At 49.2% G+C, this 13,996-nt stretch overlaps 4 protein-coding genes across 4 annotated transcripts; 3 read left to right on the top strand and 1 right to left on the bottom strand.

Annotated features, from left to right (window-relative positions):
- Nucleotides 1-246: 246 nt before the first annotated feature.
- Nucleotides 247-1,092, top strand: M430DRAFT_26063 (hypothetical protein; the record flags this gene model as incomplete). Its single annotated transcript, XM_024865340.1, has 4 exons — nucleotides 247-409; nucleotides 467-577; nucleotides 637-764; nucleotides 847-1,092. The coding sequence occupies 4 exons, from the start codon at nucleotides 247-249 to the stop codon at nucleotides 1,090-1,092; spliced, it is 648 nt and encodes a 215-aa protein (XP_024723181.1).
- Nucleotides 1,093-1,777: 685 nt separating this feature from the next.
- On the top strand, nucleotides 1,778-3,928 carry M430DRAFT_26064 (hypothetical protein; the record flags this gene model as incomplete). Its single annotated transcript, XM_024865341.1, has 2 exons — nucleotides 1,778-2,423; nucleotides 2,475-3,928. 2 exons carry the CDS (start codon nucleotides 1,778-1,780, stop codon nucleotides 3,926-3,928), a joined length of 2,100 nt encoding a protein of 699 aa, XP_024723182.1.
- A 363-nt stretch (nucleotides 3,929-4,291) lies between these two features.
- Nucleotides 4,292-10,471, bottom strand: M430DRAFT_117005 (hypothetical protein). The gene is made up of 6 exons (XM_024861656.1): nucleotides 10,299-10,471; nucleotides 10,105-10,232; nucleotides 7,638-10,051; nucleotides 7,359-7,588; nucleotides 5,833-7,310; nucleotides 4,292-5,784 (listed from the first exon to the last, which is right to left on the bottom strand). Exons 1-6 carry the CDS (start codon nucleotides 10,393-10,395, stop codon nucleotides 4,516-4,518), a joined length of 5,616 nt encoding a protein of 1,871 aa, XP_024723183.1. The 5' UTR covers nucleotides 10,396-10,471; the 3' UTR covers nucleotides 4,292-4,515.
- Nucleotides 10,472-10,759: 288 nt separating this feature from the next.
- On the top strand, nucleotides 10,760-12,806 carry M430DRAFT_26066 (hypothetical protein; the record flags this gene model as incomplete). The annotated part of the gene is made up of 3 exons (XM_024865342.1): nucleotides 10,760-11,363; nucleotides 11,413-12,472; nucleotides 12,563-12,806. The coding sequence occupies 3 exons, from the start codon at nucleotides 10,760-10,762 to the stop codon at nucleotides 12,804-12,806; spliced, it is 1,908 nt and encodes a 635-aa protein (XP_024723184.1).
- Nucleotides 12,807-13,996: the final 1,190 nt, after the last annotated feature.

The raw sequence follows: 13,996 nt of genomic DNA on the forward strand, positions 1-13,996 counted from the left end.
GTGAACTGTGAAAGCTGCATTAGACCCTCCTTCCCACCGGATCCCGTCCAGCGCTGGGTAGGTAGTGTTAGCTGGGGATAGACGATCGACGCTGCGCACAACCTGCAGCAGAAGAAACAACCCCTCCCCCCTCCCAGAGAGCAGGGCGAGCTAGGACGTCGGACACATCAGCGTCTTCAATTGCCACGTCGCATCCAAGGGATTTCAAGCAAGCACTTATCCTTAACCTGCGGGTAGCCGATAGATATGTCTGCATCCCCTCCTCCGAAAGACTCGGACGTCGGACAAGGTGCCCACTCGTCGCCTGATGAGCCAGATGCGCAAATGGATCCTCAAGACCCACACGCCTCCGGCCTCTCGTACGAGTTTGAAGTTAAAGAGCAAGATCGCTGGCTTCCAATAGCGAATGGTTAGCCACCCCCTCCCGTCCTGATATCTACGATGTCAATTTGTAACTTTGCTCCAGTTGCCCGGATCATGAAGACGGCACTTCCAGAGAATGCAAAGATCGCAAAGGAAGCAAAAGAATGCATGCAAGAATGCGTGAGCGAGTTCATCTCGTTCATCACAAGCGAAGGTTCGTCCTGCTCCGAGCTTCAAGACAAGCGGATTGTAGTGCTGATTGTCCTATCACAGCTTCGGAGAAGTGTCATCAAGAGAAGCGGAAGACGGTCAATGGGGAGGATATCCTATTTGCCATGACCTCATTAGGCTTTGAAAATTACGCAGAGGCGCTCAAGATATACCTGTCTAAGTATCGGGAGGTAAGTGCTATATAGATGACTGGTTATCCCCGTCGTCATATCAATGATTATCTCCCCGAATCGCGGTTGACCATATGAACAGACTCAATCGGCAAGAGGCGAGAATCGTCCAGGAAGTCAAGGGTTTGGGTCGGCTCCTGCAGGCGGTTCAAGCGGGGCCGCAAATGCGACCTCATCCACTACATTCCAAGGTGGAGCTGAAGGAGCCAACAGCATCCTCGGCCAGCAGCCAGAGGGTGGTGAACACGACAGCAGCGCTTACGGAGGCCTCTATGGCGGGCAAGTCGCCAGTGGGCACAATGGTGCAACAGGCGGCGATACTTATTAGGGGGGTGGTCACAGTCCTGCGCGTTGTCTTGTGCTCGGCATTTGAAGGAGGTTTCTGAATTGAGACATGTTGGAATCGACAATCTCGGAGTGTATTCTATCGGGCAAGGTGTTGGGGGTTGATCGTGGATATGGATGGGAATGAGCAATTGGGTCTGAGATATCTCCGTTGCTGTATATGAAGGGCAGGGCCAAAAAAAATCAGGGGTGTTTGCGTATCTGCTTTAGATTTCTTCGCTCTTAGGGGCAACCATTTCACCAGAGGGGAGAGCCCAACGATCGAGGGAAGACCGTATGGGCAGTAAGAACAGGATAGTGCCAGGTAAATAGTCTACACCAGGATGTGAATAATAAATCCATAAGGTCCTTAGAATCGCCGTCCTCCTGAGCCTCATCGAGTCAGTAGTCAGTTACGGGTGAGGAGCGAAGGAGTCAGGAGTCCTGTTTCCAGAAAGGTTCTAGCGGCTCCGCCATCCCCGCAAGAGGCACGTGCACCAAGTGGAAACATCGAAATAATTTTTTGAACCCTCGAGGCTGAGCGAGGCAGACAACCAAACATCAACAACTTCACCCCGCCATCCTCCACCGCCCACTCCCCGCCATGATACATGATACATGGTATCTTCCGGCCAAATCTACGATAAGAACAATCTTTCTTTGATTAGCGATAAAGCGTGCACGCCTCAATGGTGTCAGTAGTTCCCGTGGTACGGACCCTCGAGCCCGCACCATCACCAAAACCAAGCAAACCACTTCTGCGACGAGCCACCCGCTCGGGCACCATCCGCAAAAGCGATGAGGCCGACCTGGATGGTGATCTCTTTTCGGTGCCGTCGAGCCCCAGTAAGAGAGCAAGGGTCACTTTCAATCCGACCGTTGAGGAGAAAATTATGTCGCCGTACAGCGCCAGAGGCAGGAGCCTAGAGGTGATAAGAGAGGAGGTGAGGATGGCGATTGAGGCGCACAAGAAAGGGGACAGTGCCGACTACGACGCCATGAAGCAGGTCTTCATACCGAAGAAAGATGGCGACGGCGAGGACGACAAGGAGGAAGATGATGAGGACGGCGAGGACGGCGAAGACGGCGAAGACAGAGAAGAAAATGAAGCGATTGCCAGGGCCGAGTTGAAGACGTACTTACTCGCAGTCACAAGTTGTGTCTCGTTATTGAAGGGATGCTCTAGTCTGGTCAAGGCTGTGCTTTCTTGTGATTGGTTAGGAAGAGACGAAAGTTTTGTCAAGGCGTATATCAATTTTCTGGGGAACCTTGTCAGTGCCCAGGGCGCTCATCTGGGAAGGGTACTTGAAATGCTTGTGGGCCATTTTCATGGCGGTAAGTCCATTCCCTGCCATACTGACAGGTTTTCTCTAATACATAACATAGTGAGATTCTCCAGCGGCCGCCTTCCTGGCTATCCCGATGTCAGTCGCAACCAGCTCTCTTCCAGAGTCCATGTTGCGGTGAAGCATCTACTTGACATCATTCCTTCTGCCGGCACCACCTTATCGCAAATCATCAACTCTAAATTTCCCTTCGAAGACGAGAGCAAGAAGGCTCATATGACATACATCAACAACTTAATTTACCTCTTGAGATATGCCCCCCAACTCAAATCCGATGTATTCTCCCTCATCACAGACAGACTCGTCAAAATAGATGTACAGATGCAGGTCGATCTGGATGATCTAGATGACGACGTGGCAGCAGCTATCGTTCAAGCCATAACTATGAACGCATCTACCCGTGGAGACAACGACAATGGAGAGAGATCAGATGATAGCGACGCAGAATCGGTCGCCAGTATTGACTCTCTCGATGAAGATGCAAAACGAATAAAAGGAGTGCAAGACAGCGTGGAGAAGATGGATGCCATACTGGACCTCCTATTTAGCATTTACGACCCATACTTCCTAGATCCCAACAGTCTTGAAGCAACAGAGATGTTCGAGACTCTGCTCGGCCATTTCCAGAAAATAATACTCCCGACCTACAGGTCACGCCATACACAGTTTCTACTCTTCCATTTTGCGCAGAGAGCCGATTATCTTGTCGATCAATTCGCAGGGACTTGTGCTCAGCTAGCTTTTGATACTAGCAGGCCGGCGGTCATTCGACAATCGTCTGCTGCCTACCTTGCAAGCTTTGTTGCACGGGGTATACATGTGCAACCTCATGTCGTCCGTACTGTTTTCGACCTTATCGGCAGCAAACTGGATAACATCCGCGCCGAAAACGAACTCACGTGCCGTGGGCCAGACTTGAGACGCTACAGTACTTTCTATGCCATGACCCAGGCACTTCTCTACATATTTTGTTTCCGTTGGCGTGATCTACTCTTGCCTTCAGACTTATTTGACGAGGACGATTCGGCCGCCTTCCGTGCCCAAGATCTGCACTGGATTCCCAGCGTCAAAGAAACCCTCTTCCGGACCATCCACTCCAAACTCAACCCCCTCAAAATCTGTTCGCCGCCCATTGTCTCCGAATTCGCGAAGATTGCCAAGCATTTAGAGTTCATGCAGGTCTATCCGCTCCTCGAAACCAACAAGCGGATACGCCTCAGTCAATATACAACTGGGCAGGGCGCTGGAGCGATCAGAGATAGCGGGATGGGAGGTTCTGACGATAGCTGGCATCAACTTGATGCCTACTTCCCTTTCGATCCGTACCAGTTACCCGTGAGCAAGAGATGGATCGAGAAAGACTACGTGCAGTGGAAAGGGATCCCCGGTCTCAACCAAGACGATGATGACAGTGGCGATGAAGAAATAGACGAGACAGTCGATGTAGACGTGGATACCGACGATACCGCCACCGACGGCGAGGATGATGAATGAACGATGTATAAAACAAAAAAAGCGGGCCTATATGGCCACATATCTGATTTGATGAAAATCTTGCATAGCGAGGTGAAAAGCGGGCGAAGGTTTATTTCAGTGAAAAGTCGGCGAATTTCGGGAGCAAGCGTCTTGTTGCATCTTGTTTATATGGGAGATTTGGAATCAGGTGCTGGATTTCTCATGGTAGTTGGTTAGATATAGAGCTCATATCTGGTCTGGGCTCGTGTGCAGATGAGGCGATAGAGTGATGACTGATAGATAGCAAATATAAGAAATGCCTACACTACCTTCCTCGTTTTTTTCTAGCAAGGGTTGGTTATTCGTAAGTTGGTGCTTTCGAAAGAATAGTATCAGAGGGCTATATTTCATGAACTATGACCGGAAGTTTCCACTGCTGAACCCCCATACCCCCGTTTCTTAAGGTAAGTAGTACATATCTAGTGTAGGTATGGTGGGAATAGGCATATAACATGTAAATTCGATACACAGCAAAACAGCTCTGCGGTATTCACAGATAATCCAAGCAAGCATCAGATATACCCAATGGTCAAATCAATACATCCATTCATTCATTCTTTTAAAATTTACAAAGCCTTTACAATACTCCTTTCATCAAACAAATCCCTAAGAAGACTCATCCTACAAGCCTCCCAATCAGGAACACTCATCGAGTAGGTGCTCTCGAATGCGAAGATGCTCAGCTGGCTGAAGAAAGGCCGGAGTACCTTCCCCACCAACTCATCCTTCCTTTCCCAGGTCCCCTCATCGCTGATGCCGCCCGGGCCCAAGAGAGGTTTGCGAGTCGAGCTGTTGGAAGCTTGGGCCACGGCTGAGTCTGCTTGGAAGTTGGATGCTAGGGCTGCGGATCCTAGTTCTTCCGAGAGCTCGTCGACTAACGCAACGGGATGGTAGTGGGCTGGTCGGTATACGGCATCGATGGTGTCTGTGACGAACAGCCATTCGTGGAGTTGGAAGTCGTCGGGAGCTATACATATTAAGGTGTCGAGCAGTTTGCAGGCTTGGAGGATCGCGGAATTGTTGTAGGTGTCGGAAGGTTGACTGTGGTCAGGCGCGACGACGGAGGCGATCGCCGCATGCAACTCGGCGTTGACGATGGGCCACAGAGTGGCGAGGTGAACGGCGGAGGTTTTGAGGGCTAGAGCGCGCAGAAGAAGGTATATGTCGGCTCGAGGTGTGGATGATGGAGATGAGGTGCTAGTGGCCGACAGTAGATCCACAATCTTCTCCTGCATTGCGGGAAGGTCCGTAACGAAGTTATCATTTGGGGCTGCTAGGATGAGAGTAGCCACACGACGAAGATTAAGCTGCGTCTTTCGATCTGCTTCTAGTCTGGCCGAGGTGGCTCCAACACCAAAGACGATTCCTGCCGTAGTAGGGGCCAACAGACGTGAGAGCAATTCTGGCATCCGTTCTTTGTCACTCAGAGTCCATTGTCTCAATAGAGGAAGCCAGTCACTGTCCACCAGAGGAACAGCATTTGCGAAGAATCTCGCATCATTGAAGGCCTCTCCTAAGTCCTTCTTCCATGATTTTTGGGTATTAGGTAGCCTGGATAGCTGGTAAAGGAGCACAAGGGTGCCTTTGGAGACATTTTCAGGATATGACTTGGATCTAAAGGTCGGTCCAATAACACTCGTTGAGATAGTGTTCGCGGCACTTAAGACTCGGTCAGGTTCTACCAGAATCTTTGGGAGATTTGGCGCAATAGTGGCTAGTATGCCAACAACGTCGTCCGGTTTTGAGACTGAGTGATCATCATTATCAGAAGCGCTCTCTGAAAATCCCATGGGTCTAGTTGTGAAGATCGCAGTAAGTAGTCGAAGGAACAGATCCTGCTGATGTTAGTAAGGTCTAGCTTCAAATAATGCGTAGAGACTTACTCCCAATTCCCTCCGCATCCTGCGCTGCTCTCCAAAATTCGTGTTATCAACTTTCTCGCCCAGAATAGCCGCGAATTCCAATAAACTAGGAAGAGTCTGTCGATGTGGGAACGGATTTGCTAACAAGTCCTTCAGGAATGTCACGCAATCTGTCCAGATCTCGTCCATTGCGTCGTCTTCCAATGAACGTGCGTACTCAACCAAGAATATTACCAATTCTGTGTCGTTGAGTGAGGTCGTCAGAGTGGACTTCCTGGATGGATCTAAGGCTGCAGGGTTGGTGCGACTATAAATGGCATTGAAGATCGCAGGGATAGTATGCTTGGGTCGAGAGCCGTCGAGTACGTGAAGAAGATGGAAAACAGCTGGTGATTTGGAGCCATTGTGGTTTTTTGAAGACTTCTGCCATATATCTACCACAGTCTCTAAGCACTCAAGGGTTTCGGCTGCAAAAAGATGTTCGAGAAGTCTGCGAGCACGGTTTCGCATTCGTAAAGAAGTGTAGTTGAACGAAGATGCAGACTCCATATCCTGAAGACTCCCATCATGTCCACCCCAGGACCAGATAGTAAAGCATATGCGAACAGCATCTTGGAATGATAATAGCACTGTGAGGCGGTTATTGGCAGTGGTACTTCGCGCCTGAGGTGTTTCAGAGGTGAAAACGCCAGAGACCATGTTTCCAAAGAAACCATGCGGTTGGTCCGGGCTTTTTACGACCGACAATCTGAATTCATCTTGTAGCAAACGGTCATGCCCTCTTGCTAGGACGTGTTCGAGACCATTTAGCAGAGATATTAGAGTGGTTTCTTGGGCTGTGGATCCTTCGGGCCTGTACTCGCTGTTCTTGAAGGTAGCCTGAAGATGTGCAAAAGTCGCTCCTATTTGTGAACAGAGCGTCTCAACCAATGGTATGAGGATTTGAAAAATGCCCTCAGAGTAGAAGGGCAGGCACTCAGTAAGAAAACCAACCCAGCTGTCTAAGACTGGCCGACTGCTAGGAGCTGTAAATCCAGCCTGAAGGCATTTGACCAAAGAAGGTGGTGGAGGGGGGAAACTGAGAGGTAGGCGGTCGCCACCTTCCAGAGCCATGGAATGCCTTGCACTCTGAGGCGCATCTTGTGCGACTTGGCGTTTCTGTTCCCTCACCGGAGATGAGGGAACAGGAGTAGGTCTAGATGCATTTCTGATTTTAAGCGCATCAAACACAACATCTAACAGGAGAACCTGAGTGTATGGATCGGGTCCTTCCAGCGACTGGACCAGTCTATCAATCAACACGTGTTCCAAATTCAACTCTGCGAGCGACAAGGAATATTCGTTCAAGAGAATCTGATGAAGAGTAGTTAAAGCAGTTCGATGGAACTGGCTGATGCGTGGCTTTAACTGAGAATTGTCTGGATCATAGCCCCCCGAGATTGCTCTCAGGCAGACATGTATAAAGAATTCCAGGAGGCTAATTTCTCCATCACGGCCGGCTGGATTATTTTAGAAGGTCACTTTTCTCATCGAAAGGGAATACTTACTGGTTAGGTATAAGGCCCGATAAGTTTTGTCTGTAGAGATTGTGTTCTCCGCGAGAGCTGCCCACATATTATCCGAAGACCAGCGAAGAATATTTGATAACGTTCGCAGATAATATAGACACTGATCTAGATCATCTTCATCTTGGTATATGTAAACATTATTATCCAACACCGGTGTTCTCTGCAGGAATTCGAACTCGGCAAACTTTGCCACGAAGAGATGAAAGAGTCTGTAATTTATCAGCAGATGCCTGCCAAGGAACAAGACCAATTACATACTTATCTATTCCTACAACACCCTGCAGCCAGGTCCTCACGGTCATAGAAAGCTGAGTGCGTTCGTCAAGAAGTGCATCTAGCAGCAGGAATAGGGGTCTGGAGAGCATCACTTCGTAATTGCCAATTCCCGAAAGTCGTGCTTGGCCCTTAACCTCATTGTTAGTTGCCGTTGATGCTCTCCGGTCACTATAGCTCGCATTGTCTTGGAGTGTATGAGTCCATAGGATGCTGAAACTTCTGCCAGGATCTGCGTCACGCATCGCAAACGTTCCATTGAGATCGTGTTCAATCATGAGAGAGCAAATAGATGCTTCAATATCATGATTAGAAAGTGAAAGGGCCGTTTGCAATTGCCATAAGCATCTAACGGTCTCAACGTGGTATTTTGGTTGAGAGGCTGCCAGGTAAGTCCATGCTAGACGCACTAGAGGATCGACCAGCTCTGACAGATCACCCGCCGTTATGTAGGAAGCAGAGTATAGACTTGTTGCGAGAGAGTTGATGGACGTGAAAGTCGAAAAGGGTAGCTGGGAGGAGGACTTCAGTCTTTTGTGCATAGATAATAGAACCTTTTGGACATCAAGGCTTGAAACTTTGGGTACCTTCCCAAGCATCGTTACCAACAGCTTGCTCTTGATTCCAGCATCAGCACTTGAGACTGGGTCAGACAGGCTCTGGCAAACAATGCCGCCACCTTCGCGAAGAAGAAGCTCGCTCACATCGCGAGACGAGAATGGAGGTGGAAACGCATCCAGGTTTCCCTGATCTTGAACATAAAACATCCGTATACTTTGGAGAGTTTGGTGATTCGGGAGGTCAAGTATAGCGTCTCCCCCATGAGTAGCTGTAGACTGACTTGTGGAGGGCCGCGTCTGAAAAGCTCGTTCTGGGATTGACTCGATCAAATCAGTGGCAATGCTCAAAGCTAACCTTGAAACCTCATCAGAGATATCGCGGTCGACACCTTGCTTTTGCGCCTTGTCCTTGGTATCTCCCAGCAGGGTTAAGACAGTTAAAATCGTTAAGGGCGTGTGTATCAAAAGCATCTCCTCCTCCCGTATATTGAAGTGCGTGATTATGAAGCTCACCAGGGAAAGTTTGTCAACTCTCTCTGCCGTTGAAGACTTTCCAGGCCCAAGCGCTTGTACAATCAATCCCACGATCTCACCCCATATTAGTCCGCTCTCAACGCCATCAAAGAAGACGCTTGCACTACGAAGCACTTCGGAGAAGTCTGCTTTGCTAGTAGCCTTATCTTTATATTGGCGAACGCTGTTGATGACAGGGAGGAATATGTCCGGCACAACAAGACCACCAATTTCCCACCGGTCCATTAAGGATAGACAGATGCGAAAAGGCCGTGCTTTCTCTAGCGGATTGGTGGAATCTTTTTCAATCATTTTCAGGAGAGCCCGAGTCAATGGCTGTAGACCAAATTCTTCGAAGTAGCGTGTCCTTGAAGATGGATGTCCTCCTAGAGGGTCACCACCCACGTGAGTCGGAGACTCCGAACCACCTTCGCTCTCATGCCCGGGCAGTTCAGGCCCCAGGAGCCATGTCCACAGACGCCTGTTAAGGCTCATATCTCTACGTGCGACTACCCCGGAGGCTGCTGCAACAAGAAGCTCTAGATCCTCGGTCTTAACTCGCTTCTGCAGAACGTGTGCATGCAATGGCAAATGGGTTACCAGAAGATCTAGAAATCCACGTTGTATCAAAAGGTTTTCATCGGCCAACCCAGCAGCAAAACACCTAAGAAGTAGACCGGGTTCTGGAGAGGTTACAATTTCAGCCAAGCGGTCAGAGGCCGTCTCTGTGGCATCATTATGCGATCCATTGGAAGAGGAAGGCTCTTGCGTAAGAGGCTGGCCAAGTTTTGGGAGATTCCGGATCAGATACGACAGGGCGCCAAGTCGACGGCTGTTACTTGTTATAGACGCAAGGAAGAAACATTGCCAGAAATACTCATCCCCGCTACTATGGTTTTGCCCAAGGTCCTCCTTGCCTGAAGGTCTTATAGCTTGTTTAAATGCGTCCATAAGTTTGAGTGTCCGCTCAAATTCCTCGCTTGTCTCTTCTTCGAGTCCAGGCAAGAGAGCAAGTATGATAGCCTTTAGAGCTGGGCGGAGGGATCGGGGGTTGAGCTTCAGGATATATGTTTCTACCAGTTCAAGGAACGGTGTCCGAACAGAGAGCGACGCAAACGACAGAGTGGTTGAGAGGCCTGGAAGGTAGAGGGGTAGATCTCGAGAGAGGACATCCGTACCTATCATCGAGAATATGAACCCATATACCTCAAGGGCTTTTTGGTGAACCCCTGAGGGGAGGGAAGGATTCAGGCATTGGGCCAGGCGTTTTGCGACAATTGCTTTCGATGGGACCGCAACGGTGGCAGGGGGATGGGCTTGTAAGGCCTGTAGAACAACTCAGCATCTAATCAACAAGGGATTCTGCAGCCTTCAGATACCTTCAGTAACCGGCCCAAAAACGAGATGTAGTCCGCCCATTCTTCAAGATTCGTGTCGAAGAGAGACAGAACCTTTTCGACGTTCGATTGGAATCTTCGGTATGCTTTATCCTTAATTGGATGGTCATCTAAGCACGTCAGGATCAGAACTGAAGAAGTAGAGGAGGGGAAAGAGGAAGAGAGAGAGGCCGCACCTCCACCTAATTGGTTCCTCTTCGACGATACAGGAGATCCTCTCCCGGAGCTCGCAGGAGACGCAGACTGACGGCCAGGGCCAGGCTCAAGGGCCATGATTCTTGCAAGGCTTCGCAGGCGACTGGTTCCAGACCATTTGCATCGTCTTTATGCCATTCGTTGTGCAGTGCCGTGCAATCGCAAGAGACGTAAGTGAACGAGAGCGAAAGGCGCAACTTGGCAAGGCTGTCGTCGCGTCGCTACGCACGCACGGGGTAGCCCACCTCGGACCTCACCTCACTTCATCCCTGCATCAATGACCTTCGCGCGCTTCTGCACCGTGTACTCAACTGATGAGTGATGGGACCTCATGGGAGACCCTCCTGAAGCCTCCAGAAGATCTTCTCATGGCCCAATATCTGCAACAACAGACCCTTCGACGCCGAGTGCGCAGACGGCTGAGGATGGCCCCGCTGCCCCGATGACCTCTGACAACGGCGACGAACCCTCGGGGCGGCCTGGAGGAACAACGAATACTGAGGGTGGAACTGGGCCAGATCCGTCCGAAGGCGGCAATAAAATCGAAGAACAGCTTCCTCCTCTCCCCCCGAGACCTCCCCTCCTCCAGGCGACAGATCGGCCAGCTTCCCCTAAGTCTACGAGCAGGCCGACGTGGCAGGCAAAGGCTACAACGGCGCTGTCTTCATTGGATATACAGACCATGTCATTTCCTGACGGGTCCAGAGGAACCTTCTCAATACCCAGCAGTCGAACTGTATCTGAATCTATGGACGGGCTGCCTGGAGAGCTGAATACACCTAGTAGGAAGGTCAGTCGCAGTGGAAGCGAATTGGATGATAGTGCAAGTCTCATGAGCTGTGCACCAACACTGCGAGCGAATGGAGATCTTGCAAGTCTCCTCGATGAAGGGCTCAACGCGCAGAGCCCGGCTTGGCGAATGCTCAGTTCACAAGTGGAAGCCCCGAATCCCTTTGAGACGATAGAATACGATGATACATTGTTACCTAACTATGAGCACGAGTTTGATGAGATAGAAGCGGTGGATAGTAAAGGAGGGAATGAAGGTGAGCCAAGAACTCTACCCTTCTACTTCTGTCCTGACTTCTCCCGTAGAAGAGATACTCCTGAAATGGAAGTCAAAGCTCAAGCACTACCTGATTTTATCATCGGCGGGCAAGCCAATTTATAGCCGACACGGTGATCAGAATCTTATAAATGGCTACATTGGCATCATACAGACCATCATATCGTTCTTTGAGGGCACAAATGATCCATTAATGGGCTTCACGGCAGGACGTACGCGATTTGTCGTAACCACCGAAGGGCCGCTCTACTTTGTGGCTATAAGTAGGCTAGGGGAGAGTGATGCCCAGCTTCGATCACAATTGGATGCGCTTTACATGCAAATTCTGTCAACATTGACCCTACCCACCCTGACACATTTGTTTTCAAATAGACCGAACACAGATCTCCGTAGACCACTGGAAGGCACAGAGACTTTACTATCATCTCTTGCCGATACTTTCACAAAAGGCTCCCCATCTGCTCTGCTCTCAGCGCTCGAATGTTTGAAAATTCGAAAGTCACAGCGGCACGTGATCAACAATACATTGCTGAAGGCTCGCACAGATAAGCTACTCTATGGCCTCATTGTTGCCGGTGGGAGACTTGTCAGTGTTGTCAGACCCAAGCGACATTCTCTTCATCCCGGTGATCTCCAGTTGATCTTCAACATGCTTTTCGAAGCCAGGAGTGTCAAGGCTGGAGGTGGGGAGAATTGGATCCCTATATGTCTTCCTGGCTTCAATAATACAGGATATCTGTACATGTATGTGAGTTTCTTGGGCACTCACGAGGAGGATGGAAATTCGGATGATGTGCCCTCGACAGCTGGCAGCACGGGTCCAGAAAACGAAGTGGCAGTGCTACTCATCAGTGCGGACAAGGAGAGCTTCTACGAGCTGAAGCAAATGCGAGACGATGTTGTCAGCCAGCTCGAGAGCAACGGGAGTATGGATATTATTAAAGCCGCAGTCCATCGCGGTCGCCCAAGCACCACGGACATCGTTCCCGGAACCCAATTGCGGCACTTTCTCTACAAGTCACGCTCAAACGTCCAATTCACTATGCCATCCTTCTCTCCACATTTCAGCAGCCTTATTGCTCGTCGAAGGTAAGGTTTACTTCCTTTGCCCGTAAATCAGACATGCACATATCTAGTTATATGAAACTCCAGTAGAACTGCTGCTAACTGACAAAACAGACTCATGAGCCTATATCATAATTTACACGCTTCGACACACGCAAAACATTCCCATCTCAAAGTTATCCACTGCGTAAGCCGCGACAGCGTGTCTCTCGCATGGACCACCCCTTTTTTCGAATTCTATTGCGTCGCGGGTCCGAATACATCCCGCGCGAGCCTCGCTCAGGGCGCAAACAAGATCATCCAATGGGTAAAGCGTGAAGAGGAACGGGTCTTTATAATAGGCGGTGCTGTATTTTAAAGTCAATTTCGACAACACCATTTCCTCGTGAGCTTCGATAGCTTAGCTTATCCATCTCAGGATTGGCTATCGATAAAAGGAAGCCCCGTGCAATCCGCATATCTGGGAAGGTTATATTCACTGATCCCCGTCAAAGAACTTACCACGAGACATCATGGGACTCTCCAGAATGGCAGGCATCGCGGAATCCCCGCTCAGTGTACTTCTTCTACTCCCATGATGCCAAACAGTGATGCTAAAATTCCTGGAGAGATTCTCAAGGAGAAGCAAGCAAGCGTCTTTTTCGCGCTGCTCAGCAGCAGACGAAGTACAATACTTCCCAAGAGCAAATATCATCCGAGATAAACCACACATTAATAGCGCAATACGACAAATCGCGCCCGGGATATCCTCATGGTACTAGTCCCCTCGGTCCAACACTCATCATCTACCTCCAGTCTTGAACGGCAGATATTCAATAGCTACAGGACTTATATCACAAGCCCCTTATATCTAGGACGTGTAGTCTGATCTGCTTTAGTTCTAGACATACAATATAATATAAAACTCAGCCATGATTCCAAATGCAACCTTCTGGGTATATGTCGGTGAAATTGCCTTATCTATACAAATAAATAAATCCTTCAAAACGATACCTTATTTCTTCAGCAGAAGGGAGTGAAAAAAGGTGAACAAAACAGTCAAAACACCTGGCAGCGCGGGGCACTGTAGAAAATAAAGGATAAGCGGCACCTACCTAGATTTTTCTTCTTCTGTATTTACAGATTTCTAAAGACAAAGTAGGTAGAGTAGAGATTCCGCACGGGACGGATTATAATATTTCTTCTTCATGCCATCCATTTATTTGCTAATTTACTATATATCTATCCCACTGATACCCCCCCTCCCCCCCCAAAAAATCCCTTCTTCCTCCCACAACCAGATACTAGGATGTGCGATATCAGCGCTGAGCCAATTTTGAGATCATATCCCATTTTTGGCGATTAGGGTGAGGGGGAGGGGGTGGATACAAATTTATATCGACACAGTCAGGTTCTATTTGTTGGTGGTTTACTTATCTTTTATATCTATTTTACTTAGGGTGATGTATTTGGAAATCCTCTTTCTATGATACTATAACAAGCGGGACTTATGAAGATGGCAAACACCACAGAAGATATCGATTAGTCTTCACTCATAAATTCCTTGTT

The sequence above is a fragment of the Amorphotheca resinae genome (assembly GCF_003019875.1).
Source record: "Amorphotheca resinae ATCC 22711 unplaced genomic scaffold M430scaffold_3, whole genome shotgun sequence".
Classification (NCBI taxonomy): domain Eukaryota; kingdom Fungi; phylum Ascomycota; class Leotiomycetes; order Helotiales; family Amorphothecaceae; genus Amorphotheca; species Amorphotheca resinae.